The following is a 24,352-nucleotide window of genomic DNA, read 5'->3' as shown; positions in this document are numbered from 1 at the left end:
TTCTGATTGTTTGCATTCATTTTAGATCATCAATCATCATTTAGAAAAAGAAAAAAAAGATTTCAATCAGCTTTTATTTCAGTTTGCATTTATTTTCAACTTTTTTTTTTAATTTTTTGATTGATTCGAAATTAATTTTCACTTAAAAAAAAAAGATTTCAACTTTCCTTTTTAAAAACATTTCGAAATTAAATTTCATAAATCGAAAAAAAAAAATCTTTCATCATTTGCATTTATTTGATTTCTTTTGCATTTGAAGTTTGATATTTCTTTTTTTTTTCTTAAGTCTTTTCTTCCTTCTCTCTTCTTTCTTTCTTTGCCATTTCTCTTTGCACTTGATCTCCTTTCTTTCTTACTTTCAGGAGATATGGGAGACCTTAATGGTGCAGCTGAGATCAACACCCAACTCCAAGCCTTGCAGGCCGGACAAGCTCAGCTCACGAAAGCCCTTAATGCCTTGACTGCACAAATGAATCTCATTGGTCAGGGAAACCAGAACCAACCCAATGGCCAGCAGGCCGCAAGAAGGTTCGGCCCTTACCTTAACCAGCCGCAGTCCGAGTCGGAGGAAGATGAGTCCGAGTATGAGCCACCAGATCGTGGAGGTGCCAACCAGGCCGCTCGAGGTGGGAGGCGTGGTAGAGATGTAAGCCCTTACCAAAGGCGGGACGGAAGCCCTGACCGGAGGAGGGATCGAGACCGGAACGATGATGCGGCCTTCCAAAGAGGCAAGGACATCAAACTGAAGCCACCTACGTTCGCAGGAAAGGTCGACCCGGACGCTTACATCACATGGGAGAAGGGCATGGAATACATCTTTGAGTACTACAAGTACTCCGAGGCAAAGAAGATAGCTCTAGCCGCGGCCCAGCTTACTGATAATGCTCTATCGTGGTGAGATCGAGATGTTGCTAAGTCCGGTCCAGTATGGAGAGCCCAAAACTGGATTGAGATGCGAACCAAACTCCGAGCGAGGTACATTCCATCACATTATCCTAGAGATTTACTAAAACGTTTTCGTAAGTTGTCTCAGGGAACTAAGTCCGTGGAGGAGTACTTTGAAGAGTTTGAGGCCCTAAGGAACCGATTGGAAGTGGACGAGTCTGAGGCGTCCATGATGTCGCAGTTCTTGGAGGGACTGAACGATCGGATTGCACGGAAGGTGGAGCGCCAGCCGTATGAGGACTTCAATGATCTCTTGCACTATGCCGTCCAGGCTGAGGGCCATATCAAGAGAAAGAATGCGGCCACTAGCCGGAGCAAGCCTGCGTGGTCTCAACCAGGTTCCAAAGGTACTGAAAAGAACAAATCCATAGAAGTGGAGAACCGGTTCAAGAAGAACCAAGCTGACACAACTAGAGCCGGTTCATCTGACCAAGGTAAGGGTCAAGTTCAAAATCAGAGAACCCGTGATATTACTGGTTTTAAGTGTCAGGGAAAGGGACATTACGCTAGGGATTGCCCAAACAAGCGTGTGATGGTCCTTAAGGCCGATGGTGAGTACGAGTCGCAGGACGAGGCCGAGTTGGACATGGTTGAATCTGGTGACGAGATTGTAGACTATGCTGACACTGGAGAGTTACTTGTGACCAGACGATCCCTCAGTGCCCTCTTTGATCCTGAAACCGTACAAAGAGAAAACATCTTTCACACAAGATGTACTGTGGAACAAAAGGTATGTAGCCTAATCATTGATGGTGGTTCTTGTACTAATGTGGCTAGCAAGTATCTTGTTGATAAGCTAGGTTTGGTCAAGACGCCCCATCCTAGACCATATAGGCTCAAGTGGCTTAATGATGAGACCGAGCTTAAAATAGCCGAGCAAGTTGTTGTGTCTTTTAGTATTGGTAAGTACCACGACCAGGTGAAGTGTGATGTAGTCCCCATGCAAGCCGGCCATATTCTCCTAGGGAGTCCGTGGCAATTTGACAAAGAGGCCATCCACCATGGCCGGACCAACATCTACAGCTTCAACCACAACAACAAGAAGCATAGCCTAGCACCACTCAGTCCACAAGATGTTCATGATATGCAAAAGGCAATGGACCAGTCCAGCAAGGTAAGTAAGACTAACCTTTATATTACTTCTGGTCAAGTGCTTAAATCTTTACATCGTGAGACGCATGTGCTACTAATGATCTTTAAGGAAGGTTGTTTTGCAGGTTTTGAGGTCCAAGACGTACCAGCTGAGGTACAAGTCCTTATGGACCAGTACAAGGATGTCTTCCCTGAAGAGATACCAGCCGGACTACCCCCCATCCGCGGAATAGAACATCAGATTGACTTTGTACCAGGCGCGCCCTTACCAAACCGAGCTGCGTACCGAGTTAATCCCGAGGAGGCCAAGGAGTTGGAGAGGCAGGTCCAAGACCTTATGGACAAGGGCTACATTCGTGAGAGCCTCAGCCCATGCTCGGTTCCGGTCCTGCTAGTGCCAAAGAAAGATGGCACATGGCGCATGTGTGTGGACTGCCGAGCCATCAACAACATAACCATCAAATATCGGTACCCTATTCCTAGACTTGATGATATGTTGGATGAACTAAGTGGTTCTACTGTGTTTTCTAAGATTGACCTTAGGAGTGGATACCACCAAGTTCGAATGAAAGAAGGTGATGAGTGGAAAACCGCCTTCAAAACGAAACAAGGTTTGTATGAGTGGCTTGTGATGCCATTTGGCCTTACCAACGCCCCTAGCACTTTCATGAGGCTTATGAACGAGGTTCTAAGGCCTTTCATCAGTAAGTTTGTGGTTGTTTACTTTGATGATATCTTGATTTACAGTCAGTGCTTATCGGACCACCTTGACTATTTAGAACATGTGCTAAAGGCTTTGAGGCAAGAAGGGCTTTATGCCAATCTCAAGAAGTGTGTATTTTGTACTGACCAGTTAGTGTTCTTAGGCTTTGTTGTGAGTTCACAGGGACTGAAGGTCGATGAGGAGAAGATCAAGGCGATACAAGATTGGCCCACCCCGACCACGATTGGACATGTCTGCAGTTTCCATGGTCTGGCCAGTTTTTATCGACGGTTTGTCAAGGATTTCAGTACCATTGCTGCTCCCATGACATCTGTGATCAAGAAGAATGTATCTTTTACTTGGGGACCTGCCCAAGAAGATTCTTTTAATCAACTTAAATATAGTCTGACTCATGCACCAGTCCTTACTCTGCCTAACTTCGACAAAACTTTTGAGATTGAGTGTGATGCATCAGGTACGGGCATAGGAGCTGTGCTTACTCAAGGTGGCCGACCTGTGGCTTTCTTCAGTGAGAAATTGAGTGGAGCTGCCCTCAACTATCCTACCTATGACAAAGAGCTCTATGCTCTCGTGAGGTCTCTCGAAACTTGGCAACATTATCTTTTGTCTAAGGAGTTTGTTATTCATACAGATCATGAGACCCTTAAACACTTGAGAGGCCAAACCACACTCAAGAAGAGGCATGCTAGGTGGTTAGAATTCGTGGAGACATTTCCCTATGTCATCAAGTACAAGAAGGGAAAGGACAACGTAGTGGCCGACGCCCTCTCTAGATGCCACACTCTCATCACTACCATGGAGGCTAAGATTTTGGGTTTTGAACATATTAAACTTGCTTATGCTACTGACCCTGATTTTTCAGAACTCTATGCTAGTACCACCAGAGGTGTTGTAGGTCCATTCTACCAGCATGATGGGTTTCTATTCAAGGAAAAAAGGCTTTGCATTCCTCAAGGAACCATGCGAGATTTACTAACCCGGGAAGCACATAGTGGCGGCATGATGGGTCACTTTGGCCGGACCAAGACCCTAGATGTTCTCACTGAACACTTCTACTGGCCGAGAATGAGACGCTATGTCGAGAGCCTTTGCGCCAAATGCACTTTCTGCATAAAGACTAAGTCTCTATCTCACCCTTATGGTTTACATATGCCTTTACATATTCCTAACACACCATGGGTGGACATCTCTATGGACTTTGTTCTGGGCTTGCCCAAGATAGAAAACAAAGATTCTATTTTTGTTGTTGTAGACAGGTTCTCCAAGATGGCACACTTCATACCTTGTGACAAGTCCAATGATGCTAGCCAAACCGCCAACTCGTTTTTCAAGGAAGTGGTACGCTTACATGGAGTGCCAAGAACCATTGTGTCCGACCGTGATACCAAGTTCCTTAGCCATTTCTGGCGGACACTGTGGAAGAAACTTGGTACTAAACTTCTTTTCTCCACCACTTGCCACCCACAAACAGATGGCCAAACCGAGGTAGTAAACCGTACTCTCTCTCAACCGTTGAGAGCTACGGTGGGTAAGTATTTGAGAAATTGGTTAAGTTGCTTGCCTTTTATTGAATTTGCTTATAACCATGCCAAGCATTCTATTACTAACCAATCCCCTTTTGAGGTTGTCTATGGCTTTAACCCAGAGATTCCGTTGGACTTCAAACCATTGCCACCGGACATGCAAGTTAGTCAAAGTGGTGTGGACAGGGCTGAATTCGTCAAGAGCATGCACCAGCAGGTTCAGAAGACACTTGAGACTAAGGCTGATAGGAACCAGGTCAAGCTCAACAAAAATCGCAAGGAGGTTCTTTTCAAGCCGGGTGATTTGGTATGGCTTCACATGCGACCAGAACGGTTCCCTGCATAAAGGAAGTCCAAGCTGGCGCCTAGGGGAGATGGTCCTTTCCGAGTGTTGGAGAAGATCAACGACAATGCTTACAAGCTAGAGCTACCAGGAGAGTTCAAGGTTTCTCCAACGTTCAATGTTGCTGATTTAGCCCCTTATCTTGAAGATGAAGAAGAAGTTCTGAGGACAAAACCTACTCAAGGGGGAGGGGATGTTGTGGTCACTCAAGCTGAGGTTCCCCAAGTGCATAAGGGTCCGACTACAAGATCAGGTTCAGCAAGGTTAAGGAATGGGTTCACCAAGGCGGTTCAAGAACTGATTGATCAAGATCTCAAACAGTTATTGATTCAAGAGATGTCTGGTTTGAAGATTGAAGACCCGACCGGCTCCATAGAAGTTCAAGATCAGCCCGGTCCGATTCAGTTCTCTTCCATCGTCCATAACCGAACCGGCCTCATCCTCTCCACATTCAATCTCAATCCATCCAACCAACCTATTTCCGGTTAAGAGATTCCAGCCATCAAAGTGAGTAACATGTGATGTACTCTTTTTCCTCACCAGGTTTTTGTCCCAATTGGGTTTTTCTTGGTAAGGTTTTAATGAGGCAGCATGCAAGCATGTTATTAGCTCTGGTCAAGGCAATCTCTACCGAGCCGGTTTACCTTCTATTTTAATTTAATTTCGGTTCAAAGACTTGGGCAATTGTTGGCCTTGTTTTATTTTTATTTCTTGCTTAAGCCTTTTATGTTTTTGAGTCCATTAGGGAGTTCCCTATATAACTCTTGTTGGTGGCCGATTTTGGCACTTGGTCTTTTATGAAATTTCTTTGCTGAAGCACAACAAAAACCCTTAAGTCTTTCTAGTTTGTGAGAAGCAGCCAGAGAGCATTTCAAGATCTTATCAAGCTTTTCCTCCATCAAAGTTTGTGGCGATCTACACTCCATCATCATCCATTGATTTGCCTTGAGAGAGACTTCAGTCCAGCAAGCAAATCCCACATCTATCCATCTCCATCCACTGTTCTTGTTGAGAGAGACTTCAGTCCAGCAACTTGAATCCATCCACCATCTCTCTATCCTTGTTCTTGATTTTTATTTCATTTTGTTTCAGTTTTCATATCATTTATTCTGCATCTGAAAATCCCATAAAAAATCATATTTGCTTCTGTTCTTATTTTTCTTATTAGTTTTCTTTTTGTTCTTCATTTTTAAACTCATAAGAAAACTCATAAAAATCTCTCTTTGTTTCAGGTACATATCAAGCACCAATACTCTCTCCATCCAATCGCCACTCTCTCTCTCTAAACCAACCATCCGGCCAGTTTGGGTTCTTGCCCACAACAGTATGGGTAGTTTCTCTCTTCGTCCACTACTGATCCCGAAGAACATGCTAGGGTTACACTACTAGACTTAGGTGCACACTAATTCAACTTATCAAATTTGTAACACAAGGAGATACACATAAATACATACCCGATATCGGCTCAGCTCAGTCATGATCCCACTAAAGACTTCTATTTGCATGTCTCTCATATACCGCATCATGTCCCAAAATGAGGGTCCTTCTCCTTGCACTCGCACATGTAGTGGTGGAGATGGATGGTTCACGGTGTTTCCCTTTGCTGGTTGTGCGGCGCAAACTCCTATTGGACCACCATTCCCAGGCCTTTGTCCTTGGTAGATCTCTTGGTACATCTGTAACTCCTCTAAAACTGCAACATCCACAACAACTTGACCTTTGTTTGGAATCCCTCTTGGTGTGTCCCTCAACTCTATCTCTACTTCGGTACAAATTCCATTCAAACTTGTACAACGGGATGCAGCTCTAGTAGCACGCCGAGCTGCTCTTTGGGTGGTGGTCATTGTTGAGGTAACCTTGGCATTCTTTGGTGGCATCCTGCTACAACGAATGGAACATCAGATTCTGATTGCAAAAGAGTTCACTAATCTCGTCGAGTAAGCGAGGAGCTTAGGTTTGAATGGTGCCTTAATTAATCTTTTGAAAATCTTCATTTCGTAAAAGTTTGAAAACATTTTGAAATCCGGATATAAAATACTCTTGATCTACACCTATCCAACCGGGACAGCACCGGCGGGTTTAATCCCCGCTCTGATACCAATTGTAACATCCCTATCCCGAGGATCTTTCTTAAAACCATAAACACAACACTTTTCGTCTAACAACTTTTATTGAAGCACAAATTGTCTTACATAAAACCAAACTCAACTTAAAGATTGAAATATCCAACAAAAACTTAAAAGAAACCCGAATATAAAAAGTTCAGAAAGATAAAGAAAACTCAAAACGATGGCACCATCCTAACTCCGGTTCTTGCTCCTCTTCGATCATACCTACAAGAAGGAGGGGTGAGTAATTGGAATTACTCAGTGAGGGTAAGTTCTAGGAACCTACAAACTCATCTCAGATCACATAACACATGAAGCACAAGTCATAAGTTAATATCACCTAACAAGCATCTAACAATATTCCCTAGACTCTCTAATCCATGAGTGCTCAATCCATCCGCCCGGACACCCCATGGTCTTCCACGACTTCACCATTTCCCGCCCAAACGGCACTCGCCAAACCGGCACTCTATATTAGTACTCGCCAAACCGGCACTCGCCAAACCGGCATTCGCCAAACCGGCACTCTCCAAACTGGCACTCATTCACATTATTACACAATCTCATGGATCGTAACAACATTTCATTCACATGACTTTCACTCTTATCACATCATTTTCATTCTTATCGCACATCTCATTCATTCTCAACACTCAACCGGTTTACCTTTTAATAACCTATCAATTTCTAGGTCCTTTCATCACAATCAACAATCATCATACTTTCTTCATAACAACAAAACTCAACAGTTTGATCTAGGTCAATATTAACAAAGGACTAAGTCTCAAGGTATTATACAACATGAGAGGAGGTCACAACCGGGTCCTCACCTTAGCTTTTCTCGACGTCGTAGATCCATATCTAGATGAAGTACACAGCCAAACAACCGCAGATCTGTACTCTCATACTCAAAAGAAGATGGGGAACGAGATTAGTATCAGATCTATCACATCCCGTGCCAAATCTCTAAAGGGGAAAAGAGGACATGTAGATCGAAGGCTTACCGGATAGATCTGAAAGTGTGAGATTTGGGTCTGGAGAATTCCAAAAATGCCGATCTGGTCTGCTCACAACCACCACCACAACTCGGCTATCACCACCACCACTACCACCAGTCTGACGCCGGCAAGGAGAGAGAGAGACGACACCAAGGAGGAGAGAGAAGGATGCCCGGGAGAGAGAGAGGAGAGAGATCTCGGAAAGAGAGGAGAGAAGAGAGAGACGGCGGGCAGGGGGAGAGAAAAAGAGAGGAGGCTAGGGTTTTTAAGTCTCTGGAAATTTCGTCCTTTTTATAAGAATCTGCAGGGAGTTCTAAATTTCTAGACAAATGAGCCGTAGAAAGACCCGTTATCATTAAAAAAAAATTGGACCAGGAACTAGGATGTTACACTAATAGTTCAAACATATCAAATAAAGCACTGGCTCGAAGACTGGCTCGAAGACTACATTTTAACAGTTATAGAGGTGGAATCATTATCCAGATATCCGAGCTTCTAAATCGTATCAGGATAGTAACATATGGTATAGAGGGAATCAGATTTGAAGCTAACCTACAATATATTCGTACTTTGAGTTTGATTTGGTCATATTGACACTAAAATATATGTTTGTTTTACACATTAAAACATATGAAAAAATGACGATAAATACATTATTTTATAATTAACTATTTATAATAACTTTAAATTAATAATAATTCAATAAATACAATTCGTTTTCTGAAATTTTACAGTTTGTCATATCTATAATAATAAAGTTAACATATCTGCCCTCTCAAGCCATCTACGACACCAAAGAAGGATGGGGCTTTTTGCGACACGTGTCGACTCGCTGTGCTGTCCGTGTATATCACGCGTTTACTTTTGTTGATTTTCGCTGGTATTACAGATGGGCTATCTTAAATGATTAATATGTGGGCGTGAAATTATTAATTTCGGCCAGAAAATAAACAGAATGTCAGCCCATTCTCACCTTCTTCTTCTTCTTGCGTCGTCGGTCTTCTTCGTGCCTTGCTTACACGGCGATTTCAGAACCATGTGTGTAACGCTTTTGGTCCTCATTGAATCCATTCATAACGCCTCTGCATTAACTATCTCCGTTCAACTCTGCTACTAAGTCGACTTTAATGACCCCTTTCTCAACTTCCATCTCAAAGCCCTAATTCCTGAAACTATAAATAGAGATGAAAACCGCACGAGATTCAATCATATTCCTTCCTTACAATCACAGCCTGCAAGGATGGTGTCATCCCATATACTTATTTCTGATTTAAAGTTTGGCCGTTGTCTCAGACGGTGGTGACGCCTCTCCAGCGTTTTTGGGGAGCACACAATGTCAAGAAAGGAGGAGAGCTGATGAGAGTCAACATGTTCTTGATGAAAAGGTCTAGCTCTTCACGCCCCCTTGATGATAGAATCTGACTTTATTTAGAACACCATGTTGCTTCTCTAATATGTTGTCATATTTTCGATTAACAGTCATCGCTTCTTCCAGGATCTATTTATGTACATCGGCTACATGCATGCTTAAGTGGTGAAAGTTTAATAGAGCTAAGCCAAGACTCGAGCTCCCAATGGAAACTGATGATGCTCCTGGGATATATAATGAAATACCGGATCTCACGAGAAGTTTAAACACCATCATATCTGTTGAGATGTGCAAAGTTTCTCAGAAATACATTGATCTCCAGATTGCTATACCTGCTCTCCTCCAACAGGTACGAAGATCAATCAGTCTAAACCATATCCACAATCTATCTTCAATGTTGTAGTTTGGATTAGTTATTAAAGCATGGGAGTAAAGCTTGGATCATCATCATTTTTTTTTGTATCTCACATGTTGTGTATTCTTCTAAATGGTTATTATCTGTTTCTTTTAAAGCTTCAAATTGACATTTTTTTTTTTCAGGAGAGTACAGGTGCTTGCAAAAACAAATTAATGGGCATTGAGAAATTCAAAGGTTCTGAAATATGGGGATATACTGAACTTGATTTCAAGTAGCCGTTTTGGGTATTCTTACGACAAAAAGGTACTTTCATTACGCAAATTCAAAGCAGTTGTAGATTTTGGGTATCTTGCTTCTTTTGCTGGCTTATGCCATGGAGGAAGCCTCTCTTCACTCTGGTTCGTTATTGATCTGGTAGGTAAATGAAATCCTCTTGATGTTACGAGAAGCAACATTCACTTCAAGCTCTCAGATTCATCCATCTCTATTCGCTTCACCAATCTTACAAAGTTTGCTGAAATTACCACTCCACCCACTGCAATTCCCATGGAGCTCTTTTGGTTCCAAAACTACAGACCGTTGATATCATTGGCAAATACAAATACTTAGTTGCCGGGTGAGTCTAAAATTTTTCTTTATCCACCATCGCCAGCGTTAAACTGAGCGACGTCTAACTTTCTCTTCGCAAACATCATAGGGGTTCGAACCGCTGGCCAGCCAATTGGGGTATCTAATTCCCTATAGTACCAAATGGTCCGCCTCGCGCCGAGGGGTTGGCCCCTGGGGGTGGAAGTCCCTCCAGGTTAATCAAAAAAAAAAAAAAAAACATCATAGGGGTTGTTTAGTCTTACTAACTTAGAATGTGTCAAGCATTGCTTGAATCTGTTCTTCTCTCTCCTTTCCACTTTAGGATTTTTAAAAAAAAACTGCCCTTTGCTAGATAAAAAAATGTACCATTTTTATGATGAGATAGGAACAAAAAAATGTACTCATCGTCTTGTAGATTGAGAAAACTGTCCTTTTTATGTTGGAACAACAAGGGTTGCTCGCAGGAAAACTAGCCACACTGAGGGAACGCATGATGATGTACTTGCACAGCCAGACATATCAAAATTGTTCACCTACGAGAATCATACAGAGATGTTGGAAGAGATCTTCTACAGCTTCTGGTATTCGTTGAGTTGAACGCCATTGGTCTGCGCAAGATATTTAAGAAATTTGGCAAACGCTTTGGTTAAGATTCGCCGACTACTATGTGTAAGCCCGTGGTAATCATCCTTACTCACAGCTTCAGCAAGTGTTTAAGCACGTGGTAAATACAAGTTTCTTACCGCTCTTTCATTGTTTGTGTCAGTTTTTTTGACGTCCAAGCCAGCCAACTTCACGACGGCGGTGGGTGTGGAGCCAGCATTACCAAAATCGAAGGTGATTACCATCTTCTAAAGCTTTATTTTTCCAGACTCCGGAGTGGACTTTTGTTCTGTAACTAATTTCGTATGACTTCTATGCCGAGCATTAACCACTAGCATTAACCCAAAAAAATGTTTAGTTTTGATTCTCCTTCTACCACTATAGAATCTTAACAATGGCAACCATTATGGGGCTGTGAAAAACTGTAAATGCGAGTTCAATAAACCACATCACTGATATAATTCTTCTGCAGCCCGGTTATTTTTGACTACCACCTCCTGTACTCATTCTTACTTTGATAATTGATACACAGACTGCAACAATTAAAAGAAAATGATGACATGAGAACGTTCATCTATACGGCTATCGATGCTGGACCAAAAGGCCCACCTAGGCTTTTGCGAAGGTTGTAAGACATTCACCTGTGTTTTATAGAACCAAGGGGAATGATATCAGACAAGAATTAAAAAAATATATAATAGACAAGAATATGTATTATAGAATAACGTTCACCTTAAACAACTCATTGTCTTTACTTTCTATTTCTTGAGAGGTCCAAGTTGATGAATCAGTGACTGAAAGAATTTTATTCACCAACACGATCTGATTAGAAGTAAACATTCAAAACACACATTATCAACGACTGAAGTTTCAAAAGAACGACGGGATTGACTTCCACAAGGGAACTTTTGTTTGCATATAATTTTACTGGGAATAATCTAAAACATTACATATATACTATTTTGGATAAAACAAGAATATCCAATAAATAAATAAAACCATTTTAATAATAATTTATAATAAATTTTCCAAAGTATAAAATATATTTGTTTATAAATAATAAGACAAAATAAAAATCAATATCAGAAGTTATTTCTCTAATATATTAACATTTTAAATAATGAGTACATATATTTCTAAAAGCAATATTATATTTGTACGGTGTCTAGAAAATGTTTCACAAAAAATACAAGGAATCAATTCCTACTTTTCATATTATTTAAACATAATAAGTTTAAAATAAAAAATAAATAAAAATATTAATACAAATAAATCCAAAAATATAAAACAAAAACAATAATTTGTTATTTATGTGTTGAATATCGACTGTAATTTATTAATTAAAAATTACTAACAGCCGAAGACGATAACAAAATTGATGATCTTCAAATTATCCTTACCATCATAGACTACAACTAAAATGTGACTGCAAAACCTGACGTCAACCATATCATCAACAATCTTAAGGTAATTAATAGGCCTTCAATCACAGAAGAAGACGATATATGCACTGCATGTTTCAGAAATTACAATAATAGAACTTATCTATCTTCTCTTTTCTTGCGGTCATACTTTCCATTTCCGCTGCATTGATCTTGCTTCATACAAATATGAGCTGTCCCGTTCAGCATTATTATAATTTATAAGGGGTTATTTATGTTCCAATTTTCAGTTTCATCTATGTACTGTTCTTGATTTTCGTTTTAATTTCCAAAAAAAATTCCTCATTTGGTAATATGTTTCATTGACAGTATGAATTCCTTAATAAAAATCAAATAAGAAAAATATACAAACAAAACTTTATTACAAACGTCTAAATTAAGATTAATCTGAAAAATAGAATTTCAGGTGTCGTTCCCTCTATATACTAAACACATGGTACTTAATATGATAAATATATTCTCTAAACAAAACATCAACTTTACTTTATGTTTCCATTCCAATTAAATTAACTTTGTTACAATTATCGGTTTTTTATTTTAATTTTTATTGAATCGTTTAGTTACATACTATTCCACTTTGAATTAAGAAACTTCAAACAAAATAATATAATATGGTCACTAACCACTATCAAATAGATCATAAATTCTCATTTTCGACAAATTTCCATTTTCATATTTATGAACATATTTATTTACTAAAACCAAAAAATGAATTGTAAATTTATACAAGAATAAGTTTATATAAAAATAAAACGTACGAACCCGGCGCGTAGCGCCGGAATACCACTAGTTAACTCATATAACATACAACACTGAAAACATAAAATATGTCTTCTAGAAACAAATGTTTTTTTCAAAATATTTATCTTTTAAAAACGGAAAGAATATAAAATATTTTGGACGTTTTTCATTTTCTCTAGTTTCTGAACTTTTTAACCAATCATAAATAAATTCTGCAAAGAAAATTAAAAACATTAATTGTTGACATGGATATATTCCAAATATTATTAAAATGAAATAAAATTACCAAAGAAAATCATCATATAAACTTAAACCGAAAGAATGGCTTATTACTGGAAGAAAAAAAAAATCAAGACAAACATTGAGTTTCTAAAAAAATATAAAATTTTATATTGCGAGAAGTAGGTATGAACAACATACAGATTAGTCAGGATACATACTCATGTGGTAAGCTCGTTGTGGCTGTGTTACGGTTTGGTTTCCCAAAGCTACAAAATCTTTCGAAGATTTAAAACCCAAATAGTTCCATACAGGAGGTACGTCGGCTTTGCACAGACCCATACATTTGCTTCTTTCCCCATGGTTCTACAGAGTAGTAACGGTTCTCTATGGGCTCTCATCAATCTCATCCGGAACATGCAGTTTCTCCATTGCAGCCTGTTTCAGACAATATTAACCAGTTTCAAAATTTAAAAGTGGTAGATAAAACATCAGAAGATGACTCTGTTTGTTGTGTGTTTTTGAAAGGCTCGAACCTTTATTGCAGCAACATCAGTTGCAGGCGGTTTCATATCCAAAGCGAGACCGAAATGAAGCATGGCTTTATCGTGCATGTTTCGCCGCTTATAGATCCTGCCCATTAAAGCGTAGACGCTGCTCTCTGAAGGCGCATACTCTTTAAGCTCCTCCAGAACTTCTAGCGCTTCATCTAATCTTTCTAAGCAGACAAGTATGTTAGCTTTCTGGTACATTGGAAGAGGATTCTTCCTGTCTGCTAATATAGCATGCTCCATTATCTCTAACGCTTCCTCGCTTCTCTGTCAACACGGAACAAAAACAAGATTCTTTTTAGTCATTCCTCAGAAGACTGTAATTCTTGTCTGCTTAAGAATGTTCTATTACGAATGTAACCTTTAAGGCATGCAGAGCTGTCCCCAAATAAGACATTATAACAGAGGAACTCGGGTTTATTAAGAAGGCCATTCTGAAGTGATGCTCTGAGAACTCTAACTTCTCTTGACGTAGGTAGATCATCCCAAGCCCATACCATGCGTTATAGTGTCTTGTGTCCACACGAAGTGCGTTTTGGTAACTTTTCATTCCGTTCTCAAAATCTTCTAGAGTTGCGTATCTAGAGAAACGGTAGAGAGACGATGTTGCTTAGACCAACAAACAGAGCATTTCAACCAGACTATTGTTAAAACGGTAGAAGCTTTCTTACTCGTGGCCACATAAAGTATGTGCATATGCAAATCTTGGATTCAGTTGTACAGCTCGTAGGAAGTTCTTCAGTGCAGTCTCATGGTCTTTTTGCAAACTATAACAGTTTCCCATAGCACACCTACATAATTTCGCTTATTTCTGTCATGACCAACAATAAATGAAGTAATTAATCAGAAAGAGACATCTGACAAAAAAGAAATACCAAGATTGCGGAGCTAAGCGATCTGTTGATATTAGTTCCTGAGCCAAGTAACTAAGCTTCATATCTTCCTTCAAATGCTGCAAAAGAAAACAATCATTTTATGATTGAAAATTTACAATACATGCCATTACCAAACTTCCCTGAGACTAAAAGCAAGTTTCATCAGACAGAGGAGTTTCTATGGTTAGAAACCAGGAAAACACACTTACGTAGAGGACCGTAGAGTAAATATCCATTCCTTCTAAGCTATAAGGAGAAGCCTGGCGGGCAAGACGGAATGCTTTTTCAGCTTCTAAATAGTCTATTAATTCAAAGTATGCTTTCCCCACCTGCATCAATCTCCATCAAAATGCTTTCAACAATTAATATCACAGGCTACCAGACTAAAAGCTTCATGCACCAAACTGAACAAGAAAGTTCGTAGAATAAGCATATCCAAATATGGCAACCTAAAAGAGAAAAGAGTCGCTGTTACCTGGGAAAGAACCCATCCTGTATTATAATGCTTATGTGGAAGTTTCATATACGTATCCAGTGCCTCCTGAAACACCCAGAAGCACAAGGAAGACAATGAATAATCCCTAAATAAATTACCTTTGTATTACTTCAGTAAGCAACATTATACTTACCTGACACTTGTACATGTACGACAGTCTACACCCTTCCCCGAGTGTCCTTAGGAGGCTTAATATTTCTGAAACACCAATTGTGATTTTTTGCGACATTATTTCATCTTCTTGATCACAGGATTTAGCATCACTGGAAGCCATAGAAGCAGTCGTTGAGGCAGTATTAGGCCTTGAATCATCAAAAGATTCGCTACGAACCCCTAAAACAAACAGGATGACAATGTGTTGAGTATCACATAACAAAAAAAAAGGAGACATGATTACAAAAATTACATCAGCCCAGCTTTCGGAAAAAGATGGTGAGATAGTGAATGTAATGTCACAACCTTCATCCATGTTTTCGTTTGCCCAAGAATTCCCCTTCCGAAGTGTAACAGAGCGAAGTCCCAAAGAACTCAGTTTAGAACTTCCCAAATACTTGGAAGTGTTGTTCCCATTTCCGCTTACTGTTGCAACACTTGCATTAGTGTTTGCACCTAAATCAGCAGAGAGTCTAGAACTCCTTCGTGGACCAGAATCAGAAAACAGCCTGCCCGAAATCTGCATAGGAAAAGATACATGCACTCACAAGTAAGACAAAATTCAAAAAGAATCAGAGTATTATAAAGAGAAATGAAAACCAATAAATTCAGATTCGTGTCTTTATGACAACAAGAAGACCAGTACAGGCATGTGAATGCTACCTTACGCAGCTTTCCTTCGTCTACAAATTTTCTTCTGGGTGCAGGTGCTTGAATAGTAGAGTTAACGGTGGACTTTGGGGAATTGTCAGTAGTAAGGGAATTTTGATTTGAGACAGCCGGCTGAAAATTTCGGAAAAGTGGTGGTGGAGCCATACCGGATAGCTACAAGTTGACATATACAAGTCAGTTTAAATCTCATTCACAGCTACTCTTTAACGCACATACACAATACACCATGACCAAAACAATGCTTATAAGGGAAAACATATAATTCACCAGAAAAGTAGTATGGTAGCATGCCAAACCATAGACATTTAAAACAGACTGAGAACTAATAGTCAATGAAAGATGAACCAAACCATCTTTGGCACTGAAGGTATAACATAATAAGCAATGCAAGCACTATAAAATCAATACCCCATGATGCATTAGTCTCCAAAGTACTTAAGAAAATCTGATCAACGGAATCCCGACCCACTTGTTCATATTAAAAGAAGTGTGACATTTACCTGTGCAGCCACTGGCGAAGGGGTATTATAGAATGTCATGTTTGAAACACCTCCATTAAGACCGTGAGAATGGAAATTTCCAGAGATATCTTTAAGGCCGTGGCCTTGTGTGTGCTTGGGCTGCCTTGGACTGTAATCTTCAGAACTCGTGGTTTTAGCTGAAGTCGTATTACGTTCCTCATTGTACGTGTTTAAGCCGATCGAAGTTTGCATTTGTTGCATGTACTGCTTTTGGATGGAGAGAGCAGCAGTTTCACCAAAAACAGCAGTTGCTTCCTCAGCAGCACCTGAAAAAAGGTAGGATGGCCAGAAAAACGTCAGAGAACAATAACAAACGTACGAAGTATGCAGAAAATGCAATGTGTTAACCTAGTATGCATAATTCCTCATATGCAGCCCAAAGTAGAGGATCCAGCGTCAAAGCCTGCTTAAATTGTTGAGCGGCGTTCTTCCTTCTATCAGTATACCTGAAAGGTCACTGGTGAGTATTCATCTCGTCGAACACATTCAGAATAAAGGCAAAAACTGCAAAGAGAGAAGGAGAAGAAACGAACTTGTAAATAAGTCCAAGAAGGTAATGACCTGCTGCACCGTTTGGGATCTACAGAATAACCAGAAGCTACGTTATTACCTTCTCAAGTGAACTAAAATAAACACAAAAGACCAAGATACTAACACACTAAAGTTTGTAAAGAACACATTCAGTGAGCGAACAACAGCAAATCTACGAGAAGATGACAAAGTACCTCCGCACCAGGTTCATTAACAGGGCAGAGTGAAGATTCAGCTTCATTAAGAAGGTCCATCTGGTAGCAAGATAACGCGAACAAGTACCGAGACTGAGCCATTTGTGTTCCTTTACATAACCAAAAAAAAATACAAAAGATGAGCAAACGACGTAATAAAAAGGAAGCAAGAAAGCAAGAAAACATACCCTTGAGCAGATGATAGGCACTGTAAGCTTGATTATTCTGAAGGTAACTGGTGGCTAATAGCTGCAGATTAACCTATTTTAAGAGGAAAAGTAGACATGAAAGCCTCAAAGTCTGGTCCTTTTACTGACATGTTTTCACTTAAATGATGGGACAACTGCTAGTGAAGCTGTATAAACCCTAATTTGAAATTGCCTATAACAATTGGACTCATAGCTAAGCTCCAAGGAAAGCAAACACTTTGGGATAACAAAGTCAAGATCTAAAGAAACTCGGTTTGCAATTTGTCAAAAGATAGAACCTGACCAGGTCAATAATGGAGATTTCAAATTCGAAAAAAAAATTAAAAAAAAAAATCGAATTCATCGTCTAATTGACCTAATAAACAGACGTATAGATCTCGAAGAACTTAAGGGGGTTAAAAGCTAAGAAACCCAAAATCGATCTCGAAGAACTTAAGGACGCTCGATTGAAATTAGACACCCAAAAGTACCCCCCAAGTTGGAATAACACAGAATCTGTATATTTCGAAATCAACAACAGCTTCGATTTACAGAATCCATAGAGAGAGAGCGAGTGGAAAGAAGAGGTAACCTCGGAGGGAAACTCGGCGCAGAGACGCTCGCACATGAAAATGGCATTCTTGTACACAAAATGACTGAGGCTGTTGCGTACACAGTCCACTAGCATAGCTTCCATTGTTGCGCTTCTTCCTTCCTCGAGAGAGCGAGAGAGAGAGAGAGAAGAAAGAGGGGTTTCTGTTTTTTTTTTTTCGATTTCGTTTTGTTTTTCTTACCCTTTGGTGATTTATTTGGATCCGATTTATTTTGAAGTCGTAATTTCAAATTTTGAGGCGGCACGTGCGATGCTCTCCTTTCAAACTATTCGGCACGTGACAAAGACTAATAAGTAATAAGTGCTAATAACCCTTGCTTTATTTTTAAAAAGTTATGGCCTTATTACTGGGCTTTGCGATTGATCCATTCGTTACTCTCAATTGTTTTGGCAGCCCACTCACAAATATGTCAAGAAAAAGAGCCGTTGAGATCAAATCTATACTCTTCTACATTCTGAAAAAATTTAGGGGGTGTTATTGGTTATATAAGTTGTAATCAACTCTGTTAGATTTCAAATAGGGTAGATTTTAAATATGTTGATTCATTTTACAATCTAAGATATACTCTCTCCGTTTCATATTACTTGTCGTTTTAGGTTTATGTACACAGATTAAGAAAACATTTAATTTTACATATTTTCAAAATAAAAACACTATTACCAATACATCTAACAATATATCAACCAATAAAAAAATGGAGTAAAGAATATTATCAATAAATTTTGCATTGAAAACCGAAAAAACATTTATTTTGAAACAAAAATTCTACTCTAAAACGACAAGTAATTCGAAACGGAGGAAGTATGATTTATTTGATATTTTAAACCTCTGTTAATGTTTTTATAAACTCAACATAATATGATTTGATTTCTATATCAGAATTACAATTTACTAGGTAATTACCCGCGCTACGCTGCGGGATTTTTATCATGCTGATTCTTTTTGTTAAAATGTTTCAGTTTTATGCAACTCTTTGGTTTTTGCATGTGCTTGGTTTGATATACAAATAGCCTATATCAAACTAATTATACTTGTCAAATATTTTCGTACTTCCAATTAATTACTGGGTGACATCTAGGGTGAAATATAGTTTGGGACTTGAACCGAGCCAATAATAAAAAGGGCCTAATGGCTACACATATAATTTTGTTTGATTTTCACCGTCATATTAATGTAATTTACGTTGATTTTTTATCTTGTTTAATATTTTCTTGGTTAGTATACAAAAAAAAATAGGTTGTGTAGATCAAAAGTACTGTATAAGTGAAAAAGGTTTTTCTTTTTCTTTGTGAGAAATTTAAATACCAAAATTCAATGTCATATAACGTTAAAATCATTTTCTAATAAATATTAATAGAAACTCAGAAAATTATTAATAATGATAATGTATAATTCCAAAATATTTTTTTAAAAATAAAAAGCCAAAACAAAAGAGATAGAGATGTGTTTCAACATATGACCATGATATAGATATAAGTTCTTAAGCGATGGCCAAATGATCCGTCTCTTATTGGTCTCATTATGATTATAACATCATCCGTAGCTTGCTTCTGTGCATCTTAATCTTTTGTTTCGTATTTTCCTTCCTACCCAGTTTCACAACCAAAACTTGAAGTCTGGAAAATAGGAAGAGTTTCTCTATCTTCTGTTTTGATGTTACCATCCCTGATCCATCTCTGGTTCATTTTATTTGGTTGTTATATCCTATAGTTTTTAAAAATATCAAATTAATATTACTGTCATTATATATTGTGAAAGATGAGTTTAGGCAAAATATTATCTTTGCTTTCATGGTATCATCTTTTGGTTGAATGAATGAATTTTCTTTGGTAATTTGGGTCACTGTAAAAATTTGGAAAGAAGCTTGGAAGTTGTACTCCGCAGTCTTGACTTGGAAAGTCCATTGTCTTTCCAATTATGTTGATTCGAGTGGTTGTTACCTTCTTATTTTTTCTGTAGTGACACAATCATATATGGATCAAGTAAATATGTGAATGAATGAATAATGAATTGTTAACTATAATATATAAGAACTAACCTCTGATACAGTTATTTCTTCAGTTGTGGTGTGTGTAATCTTTTTACATCCCGGTCAAATAAGACGAACATTGTTGTTCTATCACCATGTTCAACTATTAATTCTTCTCTGAACCTGTTGATAGATAAATAATACTCAGAAAGCTAAATACGTTTTTTAAATACTAATGTAAATATGATGTAAGAGAGAGCATACCTTGCAACTCTAATTATTGTCTTTTGAATATAATTGTTGCATATCAAAGACTCATGAGAGATCCATTGAGTTTGAAATTCCTTGCTTCCCACATGCGCAAGAGACGTAAGACGACAGGCTGTTTTTTTCTAAAGATGAGTGTAAGGGAATACCATGGTTATGAGATACTGCTCTCTCAAATTGAGGTAGGTGATGAATGCGTTGTTCGACTAATTGATTATATGAATTTTGTGTAAATTTCGATTAGGCACAGTTATTATGTAGGTTTTTATGCAAACATTTGCTTTAATCTATATTAATACATAATGCAACACATTTTATTAACTTATGTATTTCTTTTCTATACTGTCTATTATGTCTATTTTAAAATCATAAAAATTTTAAGGAACCGACATGGCTGTGGTTTCAAAACTTAAATAGATCATGAGAGAAACATATTTTATTAAGCAAACAATGCTACGGAGCTAGCTGCTCTTCCAGAAGAGCTAAAACATATAAGCCATGTTCTTTTTGTTGTTTAGTATATTACAAAATCAATAAAGGATACCATGGTCTTTACAGAAATATGATCAGCAATTGTAACAGGACCTACACTGGAAAGTTCCGAAAGTCAGTTACAATTATATCATTCTGTCTTATACCTACAAAGAGTGACAGATTGCATATACGTAGCTACAAAAGATGGGAATCTAAAAAGAGGAAGTATCAAGGAAGATGACTGCCACAGTGACTACCATAGAAAGGGAGGGTCCTTTGGCAGAGCTCACAACATTGGTACCAAGTAAGATGACTACCACAATGATGTCATCATGGAAATGCCTTCTCACGCCTCTCTCTATCTTCTTCACATCAGTAGATATCACTTCTCTCTTTTTTGCTGCAGCTCGCAGGGCCATCTTCACCAGTGTACATATATCCCTTGTGTTCATTCACATCATATGTCAGACTCAATATTTGGTTCTGTAATGTTTACTTGGGGGAAATGGGTCTAATGCACACATTCCGTGAATGGTTCTGAACGATGTCAACAACTTCTTTGTAGGTCAGATGTTCCCATGGTCTGTCTGAAGCAAATATGAGAAACTGATCTTGTGGTTGGACAATTTTAACTAACAGTTCATCACCTGTAATATACTCCAAGAGGATGTTAATAATTGAACGGCCTGGAAGAACCTAAACAGAAAAGAATCAACTTCGATATGAAGATAGATATAACCTTATCAATAGTAAGCAGAGGAAAGAATAAGTATATAACCTTCTCAATACAAAGCAGATTCGACGAACCAATATCATGATCAAGATCTCCCTGTTAGTCAGATAACAATCCTGATTTCGACCAGATACGAAGGCGTCCATCTGACTATCGACCGCAACTAAAGAGGTTAAGAATCTATCTGACCGCAACTTCGTATCTGATCCTCTTACAACTATTATTCATCAATCGACTATCTCATCCCAGCAACTCAGAGACATAACCAAACTAAAACCCAGCTCGCAATTCAACTATTGGCTCCACTCGATCTCTATTTATGGCGAGAAAGACGGTGGTACCCATCTCTCAATTCGGCTCTAGGGTCGACTCGATCTGTTTGACAGAGAAACGCGGCGGTCGGGGCATGAGATCGTTGACGGAGGAGATACCATCGACAGAGAGATCGCATCGACGGAGAGATTGCATGGACGGAGGAGATACCATCGACGGCACCAGGAGAGATTGCATCGACGGAGAGAGAGAAAGCAAAGAAAACAGGCCACATAGGATACGACGTGGAGAGACGAAATGTTTTCATTGGTTTTTAAGAATTTTTCATTTAATGACATGTCACTTCTAAAATTGTTCTCAAATCCTATGTGGCAGAAGCTGGAGAAATGCTAGCTTTATTACTGTGTGGATTTTAAGGATTCTAAAATTGAATTGTAATTACAAAGTTTTAAAACTAAACAAATTATAAAATTAAATGAAATCACACAAGTTATTTTACATATATTCTTTGCTTAGATCTCCTATTTGTATGTACGTTCAAGAAAATAATATTATGATAAGATCACCATTAATACACAATGAAAACAATATTTTATATTGATTATTCTGAGCAGTGAAAAGATAATAACATATGTGAAGTAGCGTTAGGAAAAAAAATCCCAATTTGATTAATGTAATGCAACGAAAATCTGGTTTTGTTCAAACGATGAAATCTGTTTTATAGCCTTATAGGTTTGATCAAATGACTGATATAGTCATATAGATGAAAATGCCAGATCCTAGTTTATAAACAAAATAGGAGACACTGACTTTATAAAAAATCTGTTCATATCTTTTCTGGATACAAACTGAAAAATATTGCAGATGGATGAGTGCTTTCAGTCACGTCATGTTTTTTTCATTTGAGTCTTGGTTTTAGTTGAAGCTGTTTATAAAATCATGAGGTGATACGTTAGATTTGGACTCATAAAATTGTATCCAAATCCATTGGAAGTATTTCAAATCAAGGGAATTGAATTTTTTAGCAAAACATGAATAACACAAAATTTTAAATCTTGTATTTCAATCTTACATTGAATAACAATGGATTTCAAATTCTTCTAATGAAGAGATTGTAAAAATAAGAACCAATAACACAAGATTTTGATAGAAGATTTAAAATCAATCATTGAATAACAGTAAATTATAAAACCAAATGAATTGACTTTAAGTCCACTAACCAATAACACCACCTTAGTTGTGCAAGGTTGTTTTTTGACTTTCATTAATAACATGTTCTATTTAATATTTGCCTAAATCAATCAAAATATCTACTCCTATATATAAGGAACATTAGGTCAGTTATATTAATTGGTGTTATCAATCAGTTTAAATGAAACATTACAACCAACCAATAATTAATCTAATCTCACAATACTAACCGATTTTTATTATAGCATATGTACTTATGATATTACATCATTTCTTAGTGTTTAAAAAAGAAGTATTATAAAGATACACATTGTATTATATTTATGGTCTAACATAATTATATATACTTTTTACCACAAACATAATTATTTATCCTTTTACTTTTGCTTTTTTTTCTTTGATACGATATATATGTAAATGCAAAAAATATTATGTTTTTTTTTTGAAAAAAAAAATTATGTTACTACGAATATCCCACCATGTTGGCTGAGGCAAACGAAAAAAGAATACCACAAAACATTTTGTACTAGAAAAAAAACAATTTGTATTAAACCTTTGACATGTTTAAATATATATTTTAACATTTGGGACTGTTTCTTTTCGAAAGATTATAGTTAGAGTATTATATTTCATATAATATTAACATAAACTCTGGTTTTTTCATAGCATGAAGATGAGTCTTGGTCTTTTTTTTTTGGTACTCTCCATGAATGTGTGCACTGCAGCCATGCCGCCAGCCTTAACCATTATGATAACGTGATTTACAAAAAACATTTATCCTAGTAATGATGTGATTTACTTATGCAATATGTTTTAGGGTTATTTTAATCAAGAGTCCAGACAGGGACATTATTGATTGTATCCATGGGAGGACCCACGTGAAAGGTTATGGAGTCAATTGACACCGCAAAAATACTATAAGTTTCAGTTTGTAAACTGATATTTACTAAAAACTGTGGCTCAGTGGTTGGAAATGGTAACTTTGAACCCACAGATATTGGGTTCGAGTCCACCAAATGAAACTTTAATGATTTTTTTTATATTATGAACCCACAAAAAAATTCTGCTGGGACCGCCACTGAATTTGTATCAATGTCAACGATTAACCCGTTTTTGATCACCCACTTAAACAGCATCATACAATTCTGGTACAGTTTAGATATTTTCTATTTATGGTACATTTACTTAACATTTTTAAGTGACTAATTAGTTGTTGTTAAACAATGATACATGAAACACCAGTGTATCTTCCAAACATCGTGAAAATAAAGATGATATCAATTGGCAGATATGGCACGGAAATGGGAGACACTATCATGTGATGAGCAATTCCTATACGACGATTGGACGGGACAACAAGCTCTCAGCCTGAGCAATTTATATGTTTGAGGCCTAATTTGGTTTACATATAACCAGTGTCTGTTTTTCATAACCACTCTATTGGTCTTAGATAGTGATTGAATGTGTGTTAAAAATGATGGCTTCGTCATTGTTTTTTCTTAATACGGGTTCTGAGATTGTGAATTGTCATTGCTTTTTCAATTTGTTTACATTTTCTTATATTTTAATTTTTATTATAATATAAATTTTAATATTT

At 37.8% G+C, this 24,352-nt stretch overlaps 2 protein-coding genes and 1 long non-coding RNA gene across 7 annotated transcripts; 2 read left to right on the top strand and 1 right to left on the bottom strand.

Moving 5' to 3' along the window:
- The first annotated feature begins 952 nt into the window (after positions 1-952).
- LOC130495662 (uncharacterized) lies at positions 953-5,116 on the top strand. The gene is made up of 7 exons (XM_056987091.1): positions 953-1,675; positions 1,742-2,059; positions 2,147-2,422; positions 2,924-3,215; positions 3,393-3,961; positions 4,055-4,591; positions 4,637-5,116. The coding sequence occupies exons 1-7, from the start codon at positions 953-955 to the stop codon at positions 5,114-5,116; spliced, it is 3,195 nt and encodes a 1,064-aa protein (XP_056843071.1).
- Positions 5,117-8,652: 3,536 nt separating this feature from the next.
- LOC130495807 (uncharacterized) lies at positions 8,653-11,463 on the top strand. Of its 5 annotated transcripts, none has more exons than XR_008934844.1 (7): positions 8,653-9,118; positions 9,213-9,451; positions 9,643-9,763; positions 9,879-10,076; positions 10,158-10,728; positions 10,815-10,885; positions 11,184-11,463. It is a non-coding gene; the product is annotated as an uncharacterized LOC130495807 (long non-coding RNA). The 5 variants fall into 5 exon arrangements; XR_008934842.1 differs by lacking the exon at positions 11,184-11,463 and having other exon boundaries at positions 8,663-8,771; positions 9,027-9,118; positions 10,815-11,020; XR_008934843.1 differs by lacking the exon at positions 11,184-11,463 and having other exon boundaries at positions 8,664-8,771; positions 9,027-9,118; positions 9,229-9,451; positions 10,815-11,020.
- A 1,653-nt stretch (positions 11,464-13,116) lies between these two features.
- On the bottom strand, positions 13,117-18,033 carry LOC108813553 (cell division cycle protein 27 homolog B). The gene is made up of 16 exons (XM_018586136.2): positions 17,827-18,033; positions 17,235-17,307; positions 17,047-17,156; positions 16,855-16,901; positions 16,670-16,767; positions 16,301-16,587; positions 15,792-15,953; positions 15,435-15,648; positions 15,109-15,308; positions 14,955-15,020; positions 14,689-14,808; positions 14,480-14,556; positions 14,276-14,395; positions 13,966-14,185; positions 13,590-13,871; positions 13,117-13,491 (listed from the first exon to the last, which is right to left on the bottom strand). Exons 1-16 carry the CDS (start codon positions 17,929-17,931, stop codon positions 13,441-13,443), a joined length of 2,232 nt encoding a protein of 743 aa, XP_018441638.1. The 5' UTR covers positions 17,932-18,033; the 3' UTR covers positions 13,117-13,440.
- Between the last annotated feature and the right edge of the window lie 6,319 nt (positions 18,034-24,352).

This window comes from Raphanus sativus, chromosome 6 (assembly GCF_000801105.2).
Source record: "Raphanus sativus cultivar WK10039 chromosome 6, ASM80110v3, whole genome shotgun sequence".
NCBI classification, from domain to species: Eukaryota; Viridiplantae; Streptophyta; class Magnoliopsida; order Brassicales; family Brassicaceae; genus Raphanus; species Raphanus sativus.
The sequence above is the reverse complement of the archived record's forward strand: the minus strand, read 5'-3'. Positions and strand labels throughout refer to the sequence as shown.